This window comes from Limulus polyphemus, unplaced genomic scaffold (genome assembly GCF_000517525.1).
Source record: "Limulus polyphemus unplaced genomic scaffold, Limulus_polyphemus-2.1.2 Scaffold4483, whole genome shotgun sequence".
In the NCBI taxonomy this organism is placed as follows: Eukaryota; Metazoa; Arthropoda; class Merostomata; order Xiphosura; family Limulidae; genus Limulus; species Limulus polyphemus.
Window position 1 is genome coordinate 45,232 of NW_013670093.1, and position 18,185 is coordinate 63,416.

The window sequence follows — 18,185 nt, forward strand, 5'->3', positions numbered from 1 at the left end:
CTTAAGATAAGGAGCCCAAGACTGAACACAATATTCCAAATGTGGCCTAACCAGTGACCTATACAATGAAACTTTAACCTCTTTTTAGACTTGTATTCAATATTTCTGTAGGTACAGCCTAAAATCCTATTTTCCTTACCACTTGCAACAGTGCACTGTTTGGATGGCTTTAGAGACTGATCAACTATTACACCAAGATTCCATTCTTTCATAACACTGTTAAGGTTATTCCCATCCAAATTACTTCAGTTATCCAGATGTCAGGTTCCCGGATCGGTCAAACAATTTATCACATTTTCATCATGTGTCATGTTCACAGATCGGTGGGTCCGAGATTTCCCTGTGGTCTGATGAAATTGAGGTGAACATGATATGATCCTCTTTCTTACCCACACCAGATAGCTGGGTTTTGGATTGCAGTTGACTTGCCGCTGGTATGATCCTCTTTCCTACTCCCACATGGATGTTGGTACCCGGCAGCCAAGTGACTTACCAATGGTATGATCCTCATCCTACCCCCGTGTGGATGTCATTTCCCAGTGGCTGGGTTTTAGATACAGTTGACTTGCCATGTATGGTCTGTTGCACCCTAGCCACTCTACACCTAGAAACACATCCTTTTCACTCTCACCCACATTAATGTACACTATGGGATTGAGATTCAGATATTGTGTGGTTCACATCCCTATCCAACTATTGTTCTCTCCCTTTTGGATGTGCTCCTCCCATTTTCCACCCATGTCTGTGACACCTCTTTCCACACTGGGCAAAGGGTATACCTGGTATTGAAGTGGTGTGGTCTCCCACATATGATCCTCTAATGTGAGGATCTCCTCTTTCAGGATGTTCTTCAGATACTTTCATTGAATTCTTCTTTTTTTTTCCCTCGTACCAGTCCCTCCAATTATTCAATGTGGGGTTCTAACTATTTATATGAGGATGTTATAATTTTCCTATAAAAGTATATTTCTGTTAGGTACTTACCTCCTCTCATACTTCCAACCCTTCCTCCTCAATGAAAACCAGTGCTTTCATTTTCTGCCAAAACTCAAAGTGATAGTTCGGTAGAAGTGAATAGAGGGAGTCACATGCATCAGGAGAATGTGTCGCATGATGATTTACATGCAAGATGCAGTTGAACCATTTTATGTAAGGTACGTGGAAGCTCAAGGCTTGTGGCATGTGGAAACAAATTTTTGGGATATAGAGGGCAGCACTGAACGAGAATAGCTATTTATGTGAGTGGAAGTAAGTACCTATCAGAAATATATTTTCAGTATAATAAACTTATAACTTTTGTATTCAGCTAGTACTGTCACTAGTCAATAGTTACGGTGATTTTATTTCTCTCCCAAAAGTTTTTGAATTAGATATAATCTAAAATAGGTGAGGCTATTGTAGATATTGTTGAAATACTTATTAGTAAAGTTCTTTATTTTTATATCCAGTCAGTCAAGACTATACAGAGAAGTGTCTGTGTGTAACATCATCTCAGAAGTATTAGATGGGAAAATGACTTGGGAGTGTCCATCAGAGTTTTTTTGGGAGTAGACAGGGAGAATTTTTTATGTCAGGTAAGTTTATTACATATTTTATTACATACTGCTCTTAAATGAATTCTAAGAAAATCATTTGCTTAACAATATGAGTGTTTAGAAATTTATTTACTTTCTGATCACTTCTTAAGATATTTTTAATTTTCCCTTCATATTTAAACCATGAATTTAGGGTTATTAGCAAATAAATTATTTGAAAAAACTACTTATACTAGTAAAAACAAACATGAAAAACTGGGTAAAAACAATACATTTTAAGATTAAAGCACATTTTAGTTAAATATTTCATTTAACAACATCAGTCAGTGGTCTCTTGTGGGTTATTTGGATATTTTGCAATATATATGATCTATTAGGTCATCAAGAAATTAATGTCGCATTTTGGAACACTTTCATTAACCACCCTCCAAAAAATGTACATCACGTATAATAGTTAAACGAATTGCCTAAATGTCAAGTTAGTGTAGCCTATATAATATGTAAAATTTAGTATACTCTAATTCCTTATAATGATGGCATACGACAAGACACACATTCGGCATGTAATGCTGTTTGAATACAAGAAAGGAAACAATGGTTCTGTAGCCACAAAGAATATCAAAGAAGTTTATGGAAATATGTTGGATGTTTGTAAGTGTCAACAATGGTTCAGCAAATTTCGTTCAGGTGACTTTAGCCTTAAAAACTATGATGAAAGGGGCTGACATGTTGGAATTGATATCGATACTCTGAAGACGCTTGTTGAGTCTAACCCAAGGTAACACACTCATGAAATGGCCCTGAAATTGCATGTCTCTCATGTAATATTACATAAACATCTAAGGGATATGGGAAAACTCCGTAAAGAAGGTATTTGGGTGCCTCACGGACTCTTGGGTGATCATTGTGTCAAACATGTGAACGTTGCTTCACCTCTTCTGGTGCGTAATGCGCATGAACCATTTTTGGACAGAATTGACACCGGTGATGAAAAATTTTTTCTCTATGCAGATATTATATGTCAAAATCAATGGCTCAGTCTTAGACAAAAACCACTTCTGACCCAAAAAACCTGGACTCCATCCGCAGAAAGTGATGATTTGCAGTTGGTGGGACATCAAAGGAGTAATTAATTTCGAACTCTTCAATCCACATTTAAATCAAGCACTTCACCAGAAACGCCCTTCACTTGTCACTCAGAAAGTTGTTCTTCTTCTCCATGACAATGCACGTTCTCATGTGGCACGTTTAATGCAACACAAGATTATGGAGTTGGGTTGGGAAGTTCTCCCCCTCCCACCATATTCTCCACATATGGCACCATCAGATTACCATCTTTTCCATTCACTGCAACACCATCTTAATGGGAAAACATATGTAAATGTGGAAGGTGTTAAAGAGGACATCGATATGTTTTTTGCTTCAAAGCCAAGTGATTTCGTTAATCAGGGCAATAACATCTTGATTGTAAGATGGAAAAGCATCATTGATAACAATGGGGACTGTTTCATTTAATAAATGTTTTGTTTTGATATATAAGTTGTTAGGGTTTTTCATCTAAAAAAAGTGACATTAATTTCTTGAAGACTTAATACTATACACAGTTATAATGTGTTTAACTTCCTGATATGTTGATCTTTGGACGCATAACTTCTGTTTTGTTTTCACAAGTTACTTTGAATGGTTTATTTTAATCTCCTGATGCAAACTTAAAGATGGAATGTGAAAGGAAACTTGTTAAGAACAGTATGACAGTAGTGTAAATATTTAGTTATGAATTTTTTTAAATATACTGAACAGTTTCTAACTTATACTGTTCTCCGAATTTACTTAGTGTAATTAAATAATAGGTTCCAAAACATATTTCAGAAATATAACTAGATAAGTATGTCTGGTTTAGGGGGAAAATTGTACATTTTTTATATTTAGAGCCCAGTTAAATCTATCATCAGATGAGTTGAAGTATAAATTAATAGCAGGAAAAAGTTATGATTGATTATAGAAGAACATTCAATTGACCAAAGTATTTTAATATTTATTACAATAGTGTTTGAAACCTCTTGTGACAACAAAACAGTCGGTAAACCTGAATGCATTCTTAAGGTGAGTTCTTTAGTACTATACTATAACAAATTACAAAATAAACAATCAAAATCATTAGGAACATTTAATAGTTTGTTCACTTGTGCTTTGTGCTATAAGATACAAAGGAAATTGTTACAAATTTTAACTTGCTATATTAGCTTTTTTCCTGTATTTGGAAAAACATAAAGAAAGTGTAAAGAGTCACAGATAGATTGGACAGTAAATATTAGAAGGTAATGTTTTTTCTTATTGTTATTTACTGGTAACTCGGATATGAATATAAAAAATAGAGAAAAATATGTAAAAAAATGTTAAACCTATAAAAATTTGTACATTAGTCTTTTGTTTAACAATACAAAAAGAATATTGAAAATTATATATTTTTTAGTATGTGGAAGTTGTACCTTAGGCATTTCAATATAAGATGAATCTCTGTAATAAGACATTAAAAGAGCTTGACAGTTTGTATTGTGTGGGGCTAATTAAATTTCCTGTGGGAAAGAAAAAACAGTTTGTGGTTGACTGGCAACATTAGTCTAAAGGAAGAATAGGTGAAGAAAGCACCGATTGTGCTGTCTAGATCAGGCCTGCTTATCATGAAGCAAAGCACCATATGGTACAAGAGTACCCACTCCTCAGTATTTGACACGGTACACATTAGTGCACAGTTACTGATCATAGCTGATCCTGACATCACTTTGTGTATACTAGTTTTTAATATATGTGTATGTGTAGACTATATAATTATTTGTCAGTGTTAAAATATTGTATCAGGTTTTTAACTGATAAAACATACATCTAAACTCATATCTTAACCAATGAAAATTGACTGAAAGTAAATTTGGTAGTTCGTGAAGACAGAGATAGTTATATATGTTACTAATAATGTTTAAAATCAGAAGTAAGCCAACTATGTGTGTATAAGTCAGAATTAAAATTTTACTTGTAATTTCATATAACAAAGTGACTAGAAGCATAATGTCATAAATCACTACAACAAAACTGAAACCTTTAATGATTAAAGCACATTATTAGATTTTGTGTATGGGCCAGAATCTTTACAGTAGGTGTCTGTGACTTGTTGGCATTAAATTTCAACAATAAACAGAAAGCAACACAGTCCACTTATTTTAACCCTTTTTAAGATAGGTCATGGGTGAAAGGCCATGTCATCTCGTTTGTTGACTCATATTAAAAATTTTATTAAACTACTATTTCATGAATTTATGTCAGTAAGTTTGGTATCAAACTGTAGTTTATAATTCAAATTTTAGTACTATATATTACTCAATTTTTTAATTTAAAACCAAATATTAAAAAACATAGATAAACATCAGTTATTATGTTACGTGGTATGATGAGCATAGCACTTGTTTAAATTACATGTTTGTGAAGTCAGAATACTAAGTTTATAGTTTGTATGAATTAGAAACTGAAATTGACAAGCTAGAATATAAAATAAGAAGTTCTTATCTTTTCAGTTTGCTAAGAAATTGCTCATGTAATAAATCAAACACAGTGGCACACCACCCACCTCTTTCAATTTTTGGAAATGCTCCCTTATATACACTTTCTTCTATATATGACATGAATAACCAATTGAAATCTCAGAATGTCTCCCTAGTGGCTTTCTTGGCCATTTTAAATTCTTAGGATGCCATTTCTATCTTTTGAACCAATATTTCAACAAAGTAGGGTGTCTCTTTAGTCTGCTCGAAATTTTATTTTTAGACTAAAATACATCTTAGTTACTAAGCCTGATAAATTAAAGTGGAATTCTATGGTATTATTGTTGTAATTCATGATTTTTTAGTTATTCAAATGTATATATAAAACTTTAAAAAAATTGTGTTTCATATCCTCCACGTGCAAATTTTTTAAAGGATTAGCAACCGAGTACAAAGGTCATAACTAGAAGAGATAATTGTTTGCTTTACTTCTTTATTTACTGTTCTAAGTAACTGTTTCTTTTTTTTTCATCAAAGACCACACATGCTGGTTCAATTACTTTAGAATACAATTGACAGGACAAATTATTTCTTCTCTACACTTATTACAATGCAATCTGTAATACTTTCACTTTAGAAATCACCACTATATACACTCTTATTTGCTAAACTCACAATCATGCAGTCTAGATCTGTCTAAATAACTAATTCAAACTACATTTTGGATGTGTATTTGTAGCCTGACAGAGGCTTAGAAAGTTCCACACACTATGTGCTATTACAATGCATTAATAGTCAATTAAAACAACAAAAAAACTTAGAAGGTTTTAGTAACATGATACAATAATAAAGCAATTGCCAATTCACAACATCTGAACTACACAACATATGATTCATAAGCAGTTACATAAACAAACACTTCTAAAAATAACTAAGTTTAACACTCCTGCTATACTTAAACTATCTAAATCATAACACTCGCATTAAACTTAATGGAAACAGTCGTGTATATCTATCATACATTGAATTATCAATTGGGCAGCCTCACTGTTAACAATATTTTCTTTCATAATATAAGTGATATCTAACAAGGTTCAACCAGCTTAAGAGATTTAGTTTAGTCCTAAATCTTTATATATGAAGGTACTGTGGAAAATAATCTTCATGAGTGTAAAATTCATAATAATAATAATAGAATATTATTGGAAGTAACCTTAATGAAAAATAGGGTATGTAATTACAAAGCACATACATGAGATCCAAATATGCTTAATATAAAATGATAAAAACCCTGTAACCCAAGAACTTTCTAATAATTACTATTTATTTATGATAATTTCCATGCCTGTCTTAAGAAGTTGATCTGCTTAACATTTCTTTTTCAGTCAGTCTCAATCTCTCACCTTTATTTTTCTTTTAACAACACTTAAGTATACTTTTTATTGACCATTTCTAAGCAAAACATCTCTAACACCTTTTTACATAACATTTTCATTTACAGCCATGTTTCACCAGAAATAAGACACACTTACAACAGTACATTGATAAATATACAAACACACTTCCTGAAGCTTAGGTGACCTTCATGATATCACTCATTCAGTCACACCACCTGAAGAAGAAAGGTCCACCTTTTAAATGTGTTCAGGTCACCAGGTTTTTTATCCTTTTATATCAAGACTTCTTGAACTTATTTGCTTTTCTGACATTATGAATCCAAATCTACTTATTGGAGTTTAGTTGATTGTCCCTAAGATACACACAGCACACCAGTACATGGAACCTTAGCACTCATGTATATGCAGCAATGCACATCCAAGAACAGAAAGGCTAAAAGTTATACTATTAGAATAATGCTAACCATCTGTTCAAAAAATTTTATGATATTCTCTCACTGATTTCCAAGAAAATCGTGACACCATTAAAAGCAAATGACTGTTTAATTCCTCCAAACAAAAGTAAGTGGTTAATGAAAACTAGTTTCTTAATCACAACAGTATGTTCCTGTTTAACTATAGAGTCAATAGCAGGAAGATACAGAAAGCAGTACAATAAAACTAATATGTGTATATAAGGTAACAAAATAAATAGAGAATGAGAAATTGAAACATATAAATCCTATAATGAAATTAATTAAGATAAATTATTGATATAAAAAAAAGAGTTCTTGGTCTACAGAACGGTTAGCCTTACTTTCAAGTGAACAATTTGTATGTGCTAATGCAGTAGAGTGTCACAACTGATGTGAATCATGGTGCCAGGTAGAGATGTTTAGCTATTTGTATTCTCAGGAAATTCCCAACCATTCCATGGTACATTGCTGCCATTGGTAGAATTAGATTAAGTTGATCACAGCATTCTTGAAAATGGTTATTCATCTAGCAAGATTTTTAAATGATATAGAGTCAAACAATACAGCATTACAAAGAAAGGAGCCTTCAATATTTGTTGTGGAGGAAAAAAAAATGTAGCTCATTGTTGTACTTGGGACAGCAACAGAGACTTTGAAACCACATCTCAAGCCAATCTAGAGCATCATCCTCATCTGCAATATGAAAATTATAGATAGAAGTTGAAAAGCCTCCAACCCACAAAGTTAGTATAATAAATGAGGATTTGAAGTTAACGTAAGCTCACAAACCAAAATACACCTAGAAAGTAATGGCTGTTTTAATGAAAAAATGGCCAGAGACTCTGGAATCACAATTTTTTGAGCCACATACCTGTTATGCTTTCTGATGAGACTTTGATGTTCTTAAACATAGTCTTGTAAGCTAATGTCCAAGTACAGTGGAAATTTAAGATGTGTAGCCCTGATTTAAGGTCATCATTTAGAAGATCTTGTTTAATGGAAACTGAGATGTCAACAATAGTGCTTGATCATGGATATCAGATTGAAAAAGATCAGTGGTAATGTAGTTCCAAGGGTATCATTCATGTAAAGTGTAATTAACATAAGTAATCATTATTCTTCACTGGTAGATAATATTCACCCATAATTAGTTCTAGGTATGTTAAGGAATTTATCAAGTCTACTCTTTAAAAACAGTATGTTTGATATTGGAAATAACTTGTATGCAGATTTATTTATTACACAGAACTTCTCTCAGTGTATGTAATTACCATTAATTTTGACTGTTTGACATCATAGTTCTGGAGTTGTTGATGGCTGTATTTTTCTTGTTTTATGCAGAGTTAATTAGCTGCACAGCCATGGCAAGTTGAGGTTAATTTATAAACAAACATTAGCAAGTAAATATATACAGTTAAAGTGGTGAGTGTTAAGGCTTGCACTTGGCAAGTAATTGAAACATGCAACTTGCCATGTTACTGTAATTGCAGTTTGTAATTATTCACATTCTTTTATTTCACAAACTATGTTGTCGTGAACACAGGAAGTGAAACATCTGAAATTAGCTTTTGTGTTTATAAGTATACTTTTTTATCTAATATATAGGTAAAAGAAGTGCAAACTTAAAAATATGCAAAAGTTTTATTGCAGACATATGATAAATATACTGCAAGGATTGTGTGACATAAAGAACACTTCTAAGTTGCACTTGTATACAGATCAGCTTGATCAAGCATATTCTGACTTCTGACGATGTATTCATTGCTTTGTGGCATCTGAGATTTTGGCAAAAAATGGCAAGCTCTGTAATAAACTGTTTATGATTGAATTAGTAAGAGTTGTTTTAGTAATAAAATTTTAAGATCTTTTAAGCAAAAGTAAAGAAGAGTGTATAATAATTCATCAAACCCACTATATCTCATATCCACTGCCAACAAGGCCTTTCAACCAGTATCATTGCTCTTATCAATACTGTATGTGATATTTTTTTTGTAGAATTTTGAATGAACTTTATCCTGGTATCAAGACAGCTTTAAAGAAAGAAGGCATACTCTCTCAGCTTAACCTTCAGTTAGAAGACCTTGAGCCTGAAAATTTCCCAGCTGAATCAGTGGTACCAGCCAGTATTCCGGAGGGATCTTTGTCAGGTACATACAAAACTACCACTAAATACTTTTCAAAAAAGTTGGTACCCTCACTATTTTTCCAAAATGCTACAAGAGTAATTTTATTGCCAATACTTTGTTATTAGTGTGTGTGTGCAAGAATGGGTAGAATGCTGTCTATGATGAGGTGTCTGTCTCTGCTTGGATAATTGTAAGATATGTACCAGTTAGTATCACAGAAGTATTTTGACGTACTTATCCATCAGTATGAAAGAGGTACAGTTCTTATTTACCAATTAGTATCACAGAAGTATTGTTGCCAGATAGATAACAATTGAACCAAGTCTAGACATACTCATGTTTCAGACTATAGGCCAATTAGTCAGTTTATAATGAGCACAGTAGTAAGTTATTATCATTGTAATAGGTTTCATTAACATATTAGATTCTTGTGTAATTAATTTACTATTTAATTTCTTTCATTTATAATGTAAGTTGGAATTTAAAAATTGGTGTCAAAATGTGTTCTATGTTTATGTAGTAGTTTTAGTAATACAAACTTTAATTAGTTTTAGCATATTTTGCAATTATGATGAAAACTTTATTATCTACAAAAATTGTTTAAAACCTTGTTTATTAAATAAATTCATTTCTAGAGTAAGCTTCAAACACAATGAAGGAAGCATGTTAATATAATAAGGTAAACACACAATATTGTGTAAAGTAATTTACAATAAAGTTTAAATCCACACTAATGGAACAATACCAAATTTAAATGAAACAAGTTTCAACATTTCACATATCATTCTCAGTTCAATGTTTGTTTGTGGGAAAAACACATACACTACTACTCATTCTATAATTTCTTGAATGACATGACAGAATGAGTTCAACTTAAAGTAATCTTCAGATGTGTTAAAGTTTGGCAACCTTTGGATTAACAAACTTTCCAGAATTATTCTTTTGACATAATTTGTAGTTCTATGTATTAGCTAGACTGATTTTCAGCTTATTTTATGAAAAAAATGTTCTTAAGTGCAGAAAAATAGCATTATTTGTTTGACCATTTTTAATATCCTTTTTTTGTTCTGTGAGTCTGGTTATTTACATTTTTACCTGTTTCACCAACATAAACTTTTTGCAGACTTAGCAGGGAACAATATAGATGCCCTCTTCTTTATCTTGAGGTGCAGACATTTTTTATTGTAACAAGAGTGGAAACATGACTTGTTCTTTATATCTGTAGAAAACTGACAAATCCTTTATGCTACATTCATTTTTTTCTCATGCCACCATAAAATTGTTAAAACATCAGTTATAACTTCAGTGTTTTTAAGAGCTTAAAGAATTTGTCATCATATGACTCTTGACAGTGAAATTAAAAATATTTACACAATTTTTGAATGACTACAGTACCCTATAAGCTTTATCAAAAATGACCATGAAAAGGCAAGGAAGATATTCTGTAGAAACAGTAAGCAGCAAACAGCACCATCTCCATATGAAAATGAAAAGAAAATATTTAATGTCAACTACAATTCTAATATTGTGGCTTTAGAGAAGTGCTCGAAAGAATAACAATTTCAAAGTTCTTTATAAATGTCCCAACACCATTAAGAATTTCCAACTGTCAAAAAAGTTTTCATCCCAAGGTATAGAACAGGGAATCTGTTTAGTCCCCTGTCAAGTTTACAAAAAAGTTCATGTTGGTGAAGTGGGTAGAAATTTAGACACTAGACTCAAAGAAGACAAAAAGGATGTTAAAAATGGTCAAACAAATAATGATATTTTTTGTACATAAGAGAATTTGATCATAAAAGGTAATACGTAAAACTACAAGTTATGTCAGAAGAATAATTCTGGAAAGTTCATTAATCCAAAGGTTGCCAAAATTCAATACATCTGTAGGTCACTTTATGTTGAACTCCATTCTGACGTCATATGCTGTTCAAGGAATGCGGAACTTCCATTATAAAATAAGCAGTGTATGTGTTTTTGCCACAAAAAACACTAAACTGAGAAGGACATGTGAAATTTTGAAACTTAGTTTCCATTTAAATTTGGTATTGTTCCAGTAGTGTGGATTTAAACATTATTGTATAATACATTAATCTTGAATTGTAACAGGTTACACAGAAAGGGAATGTGTTTAATAAAGGATTAGACTATCCTTGATCCCACTTTTAATAATAGGATTGGTTAAAATATTTGAGAAAGAAAATTGACTGAATTAAGTATTATCCAGAAAAATAGAACTATTTCTTTCAACATAAATTTATAGTCAGACTGATAAATTATTTTACAATCAGTTAGTTGCCTTAAAGTTATTTTTAGTTTTCTGGACTGTATTTTTTACTGAAGAGTGAGAAACTGCAGTATAGCATCAAACATGTAAAGTGCTAATGGGAGAAACACATCCCACAAGAAATGCTCAGACAAACTCAACAATGCATTTTACAATCAAGCAGATATATAAAGTTCTATTGGAGAAACACATCATACAAGAAATACTTGGACATATTCAAGTTAAGAAAGGAGGAAGAGACAGTTCTTTTCTTTATCCTATTACCACTTGTTGGGAGGTCTGTTACTAAGTTCCTTGAAAATGCAGTTAAAACCAAGGAATATTTACAAGCAGTCTCATGTCCACCCACATTTACTAAGATATACTGGATACTGTTGTTTTTTCATTGCAAGTAAGCATCAAAAAGCTGAAAGAGGAGACTAACCAATGTTATTTGAGATGGTTCCTATTTTGAAGAACTTGAAACATCAGTATGATAATCATCCTTGTCAGCAGCTAAAGAACAAAGCTCAGTGATGACATTATCGAAGTAACATCTTAAAAGTTAGATCCAAAGAACAGAGATTAAGACTTGGAGTAAGATGAGCAGACTAATTGGGAACATGAGCAAGTGAATAACTGAGTGAATTACCAGTATTTAAAACACTGGAACCAAGTAACTAGTTATTATGCATTATGACCTCCACCTCTTTCAAGATGAAAACCTGAATAGTAGCTGTGTCATGGATTGAGAATGAAGGGTGAAAACTAGAAGCTTTGGCTCTGAGCACTGTTGGAATTGGAGCCAGCAAATGTCCAGAAGAAGGTACTTGTGAGGATAACGAATCATGTCAACACAAAGTGAATGAAAACAGTGGTTTTATCTTGTAATTTTAGGTAAAGCAGTTTCTCTATAAAAGTTGTGACTTAGAAGGGATTGAACATTGACACAATATCTGTTACTAGTAATATGTGTGGATGCAGACCTATAAAGCATTTAATAAAAATCCAAATCTTAAAAGAAACAGTTCAGATATTCTTAGCAAAATTAAAACCTATACCAATAGTAGAAGCATACCTGTTCCTAAACATTAGAACAGACATACAAGTCAAACATGATAAAAGGTGTTTACATTGATAACAAAAGTCATGTGTTTGGATATGTTTAAAACTAACCTGAAGACTGAAGATATAAAATAAAATCCCGAATAAAGGTTTAGCTAAAAACTGATTCATTTACATAGAATTCTGTATTTCTACCAAGTTAGTAATTTTATAACTTTGGCTGTATAATATAGTAAATTTATAATTTATGCATTCCTTTCAGTGCAATTAAAGTAATTTTTATCTTTCCTGGTAGGTGTGGGCCACTTAGAAGGAGAACTTTTAGCAGCAAGGGATCCCAATACAATCATCACTTTAGTATCTCAGATCCAGTCTGCACCTGGAAGTAGGCCACTCTGTAGCATAAACTATAAGGTGTCATTATTTTGATTAGCTACTGAAACTAGTGTACTATAATTGCTTTAGTTAAATAATGGGTGTTATAAATGACTTTCGAATGTCTTATTTTGATTCAGTTAGATGGGTATTTTGACTACTTTGTTAAAATCATAGCCTTAAGGGTTTCTTGACATTAACTCTCTCTACACATTCTCTGTCAAACTGACCGACCACGTGACCACTTTGTACTCATTTAAAGTCGTTACAGTTTTGATATTACTAACTTTTAATATGCAGTATGTTTATCTTCACAAAATTTGGCAGACTTTCAGTAAACATTCCAAGTGTTTTACACACAAAAAATCAGATTTTTTAGTGAAGTATTTTTAATAAACTAAAAAAAGATTTGTTCATAAATATATTGAGTCTTTTTTTTACTAGTCCATGTGCAAAGTGATTTTCATGTTAAGACTAAAAATACTTTTCTTCGTTTCAAAAATCTCAAATTTGATTTGCATAATCTCTAAAACCTTCTAAATACATTTTAAATGTTTGTTTTCAGTAAAACTTTATATTTTATCTATTATTTTCTCTACCGTAACTCTATACAATGTTGGTAAATTTGGTCGACCTTGTAACCACCAAAAAACTAACCAAAATAAATCTAAATTACCCTTTTTTGTCTTTCTAGAATAACTTAAAATTGTAACATGAAACTAGATTTGTTTATCCTAAGTAACTTTAAACTTGTAACAGTATACATCTATTTATACTTATATTTTATTGTTTTATTGCCCTTTGAACCGTGTCTAACTACTATTCGTTCCATTATCAGTTGTAAATCATTTGGGGAATATGCGGTTCATGTTATGCTATTGAATTACATTACACACGAACAATTCTGAGCTACTCGTGTGTGTGTGCCTCATGAAAAGTTTTTACTATATTATTATTATTAATTCTATCTGATCTAACCTTAACCTAAAGAGTTTCCTATTTTTACATTTTATTTACTTTTATAATAATAAGTAAAAAAAGCACATGTAAAACAAGAAATAAAGTATTTACCTAGGCCCTCTTTTTTTTTTAACTTTCAACTGTTGATGACACTTGCCCATACTTTTTTTATACCAATGGTAGTAATGCACTAAATTTTTATTTAATTAAATAATGCACCATAGAACATAAAATAATAACATGCAAAAAGCAGACAATTCCCCCTAACTATCACAATTTTCTGGCTTTATTACTGTGAGACAAAAACCATTAAAAATTCATCCAAGCCAGTCGATATGTTTCCCGTGGGATCGAAGCTTGTACTGAAAGAAACATTGACAATTGTCTGTACAGAAAAAAACATAATATAATACATCATTTGATAGATGAAAACATTGGCTTTCTATTGATTATATATAATATAGTATTAACTGTAAGAGAGAGCTATCAACAAATCCTAAAAGAGAGAATGTGATTGGTGTGTGTGGCAAGAGGGGTCTGATTTTTTATTTTATGGCTCTGTAACCAAACAAGATTGAAAGCTATAAAAATTATGCTTTGTCTGAGAGATGATGATATTATAAGTAATTTATGTTGAATTTTGTACTTATTGTGAATAAATTAAAGAAGAGGGGATGCCTGGGGAAAAAATGTCACATTTCTCACACTAAGGGAAATTTAGGATTTTAATATTGCATTATAAAATTAAGAACTTAAAACCTATAAGCTATTAAAATATAGATTTTATGCTATACTAATTGGTATAATATAACCAAAATGTTTTAATTAAATTTTGAATATAACTCTCTAAAAACCTTGTGACATGCAAAGAAAAGGATGCCTATGGTAAGACGGTTAAGGATTGTTGAAAAACAAAAGGAATTTATTAACCCTCTCGCTGTGGGCTTAGTTGATGTAACCAACTTTTTAATCCATACTGTAACTTCTAATATGTTTTGTGTGTCTTCATTACAAGTCTTTTGTACACAAAAAAATTAGAATTTTTATTATGTATATTTACTTAAGATTTGTCTGTGAATATATGCAGTCAGTGTTGATTGCTCTAGGTGTAAAGTGATTTTCATTGCCAAATTTCATTTTCATAATCTCTAAAACCTCCTAAATATATATCAAACATTTCTTTTTCAGTAAAACTTTACATGTTATCTGTTATTTTCTATACCATAACTATATACACATTCAGTCTATTTGACCAACCTTGTAAACCGCATTAAAAATAAACTAAATATATCTAAGTTCTTTTTCTAGAATGATTACAAATTGTAACTAGATGCTACAATTGTTTATACTTAATTTTATTGTTTTATTGCCCTTTGACCTGTGTCTAACTAATAATCATTTGGTGAATGGTACCTCACATTACCTCATTGGATTACATAACACACAAGCTGCTCATGAGCATACCTCATGAATATTTTTTTCATTATCTTACCTAATTTAACCTTATCTAACCTAATAAGATTGTAATTTTTACTTTAATTACTTTTATAATAATAAACAAGAAATATAGTACTTACCTGTGTCCTATTATATTTGTGCTGTCAACTGTTTATGATATTTAACACTTTCTCTATGGGCATCTTTTTCTTATATGAATGAATTTTGCAAAAAAATGTAGCTAATAATCTAAAATTTAAAGTGTATAAGATTTAACTTCTTTATTTTCTATAGCAATATTTAAAAAATTCTGTCATATCCTCTCTTTCAACAAATTGCCAATAGTTCTCTCTGCTACTGCTATATTATTTATAACCAATAGAAAGTGAGAGTTTTAATCTATCAAATGATGTATTATATTACATTGTTTCCTGTACAGAAAATTATCAACCATATTTTCAGTTCTAACTTTATTCCTATGAGAAACACATCGACCAGCTTAGCTGAATTTTTAACTGCTCTTGTCACAAATTTAAAAAGCCTGAAAAATTGTGGTAGTTATGGGACATTGTCTGCATTTGGCATGTGGTTATTCTTTGTTCTTTGGCGTATTATTTAATTAAATAAAGAAATATTTTAGGCAGTGGTACCATTAGTATACAAAAGTAGGGTTAAGTGTCCTTGAGAGTCGAGGGCATAAAAAAAAAGATCTGTTTAAGTACTTTTTCTGGTTTTCATGTGTATTCTTTATTTATTATTATAAAAGTAAATAAAATGTAAAAATTGGAAACATTTTAGGTTAGATAAGGTAATACAAAGAACTAATAATTTTTCACGAGATATGCTCACAAGTAGTCCATGCATTATGTAAATCAATACTGTAACACGAGTCGTACATTTACCATGTAATTTACAACTTATATGGTACAGATGTTAGTTAGACATGGTTCAAAGAGCAATAAAACTTAAGTATACATAGATGTATATTGTAACAAGTTTAAAGCTATTTAGGATAAACAAATGTAGTCATTATAGAAAGAAAAAAGGGTAATTTCGATATAGTTGACTAACCTTGTGTAGAATTAGGGTAAAGAAAAGAACAGACATAAAATTTTATTGAAAAAAAAACGTTTGAAATTAATTTATGAGGTTTTAGAGATTACGCAATGGAAATATGAGATTTTTGAGATGAAAAGTACTTTTAATATTAACGTGAAAATCACATTGCACTCAGAACTGTAAAAAAAAAGACTCGATACATTCACAGCTAAATCTTTAGTAAAAATGCTTTATTAAAAAATCCGATTTTTTATGTGCAAAAGACTTGTAATGTTGACTGATAGTCTGCCAAGTTTTTGAAGATACACATACTGTATTAATAGTTATAGTATGGAAACTGTAGCGAGTACAAAATTGTTATGAAGTTGGTCAATTCGACCAACCTCATGGCAAGAGAGTTAAGCTTATTTTTTTATAATAATGGTACTAGTACACTAAATAATTTATAGCAAGCAGTGTCCAATAACTATCATAATTTGTCTGGCTTTCTAACTACAGTATAAGAGCCTTTAAATCTTACCTTAAGCTTGTCGATATGACCACCAGGAGAGAAACTTTCAAACTGAAAATGAAATCAACAATACACTGTAGTGAAAGTAACATAATATAAGACATCATTTGATGGACTAATACCTTGATTTTCTATTGGTTATAAATAATATAGTATTAAACATCAGAGGGAACTATTGGCAATTTGTTAAATAGAGGATGTGACAGTTGGGTGTGGCAAATAGTTCTGATTTTCTAGTTTATAATTCCGTAAACAAGGTTATTGAAGGTTATGAAAATTATGTTATGCCTTAGTAATATCTATGGTATAATGATTAATTTATGTTAAATTCTGTACTTCTTGGAGGGATGGTGAACAAATTGGAGAAGAGGGAAGACCTTGAGAATAAGCATGATCATTCTCGTACTATGGGAGATTGAGGACTTTTTAAATATTTCCTTGTAAAATTAAGAACTTAAAACTTATATGATATTAAAATTGATTTATTAATTCATTTTCTGATGCCAAGTTTATTTCCATACAGTAATGATAAAGGAATTAAATTTTGAATGTAACTTGTTAACTCTTTCAGCACGAGCTTGGTCCCTGGGACTGACCTCATAACCATTTTGTGCTTGTTATAGTTTTCATGCTATAACATTTAAATTACTAAGTAAATGTTAACGAAATTTGGCAGGATATCAGTAAACATTATAATGCTTTCATATGTCTTAAGGTTTGTAAAGCAATGTTTTTTTTCGTGCCTTTTTTTTTTCACATGTTGCATATCTAACATGCAAAGTAATTTTCATTTTAAGATTAAAAATACTTTTATGCATCAGAAAATTTTTTAATTTCACATGTGAAATCTTTATAATGTCTGGATAGTTATCAAACATTTCTTAAGAAAAAACTTTATATCTTATCTGTTATTTTCAGTAATTAATCTCTGTACGGGTTTGGTAGATTTGACCAATTAAGAAATAAACATAAATTATGCATCTTTCATTCTAGAATGAATACAAATTATAACACAGAAACATAAATGTTTAGACTAAATAGCTTAAATCTTATAACATTATACATTTATATATTATATTGTCCTTTCAGCTGTGCCTAGCTAACAATACAGAAGTTACAATGACGTGGCACATATGTACTTACGTTACTGTATCCAATAACATAAAACTGACCTTTCGTCTTTACAAAGCAACCTGTATTGGCTGTGTTTTACTAGACTAGTACTATGTAAAATAGTCACATTTCAATTATTATACATTATATATGTATATAGGTTATTGCTGTTTAGAAATAAGTTCATAAACTTATTTTTCTTTAAAACATAGAACAGTAAATAAAGAATTAAAGCAAACAATTATCTCTTCTAACTATGACCTTTATACTGGGCTGCTGCTTGACGTAGGTACTAAGCCTTTAAAAATTTTGCACGTGGAGGATATGAAACAAAATAATTTTTTTTAGTTTTACTT

The 18,185-nt window shown here is 30.9% G+C and overlaps 1 protein-coding gene across 1 annotated transcript in view; it reads left to right on the forward strand.

Moving 5' to 3' along the window:
• The window catches only part of LOC106471230 (integrator complex subunit 8-like), a 47,705-nt gene that overhangs the window by 11,635 nt on the left and 17,885 nt on the right, over positions 1 to 18,185 (forward strand). Inside the window, exons 4-6 of the mRNA XM_022399855.1 lie at positions 3,583 to 3,638; positions 8,916 to 9,067; positions 12,670 to 12,788. Coding sequence (XP_022255563.1) covers positions 3,583 to 3,638; positions 8,916 to 9,067; positions 12,670 to 12,788 — 327 coding nt within the window. The remainder of the gene's footprint in view (positions 1 to 3,582; positions 3,639 to 8,915; positions 9,068 to 12,669; positions 12,789 to 18,185) is intronic.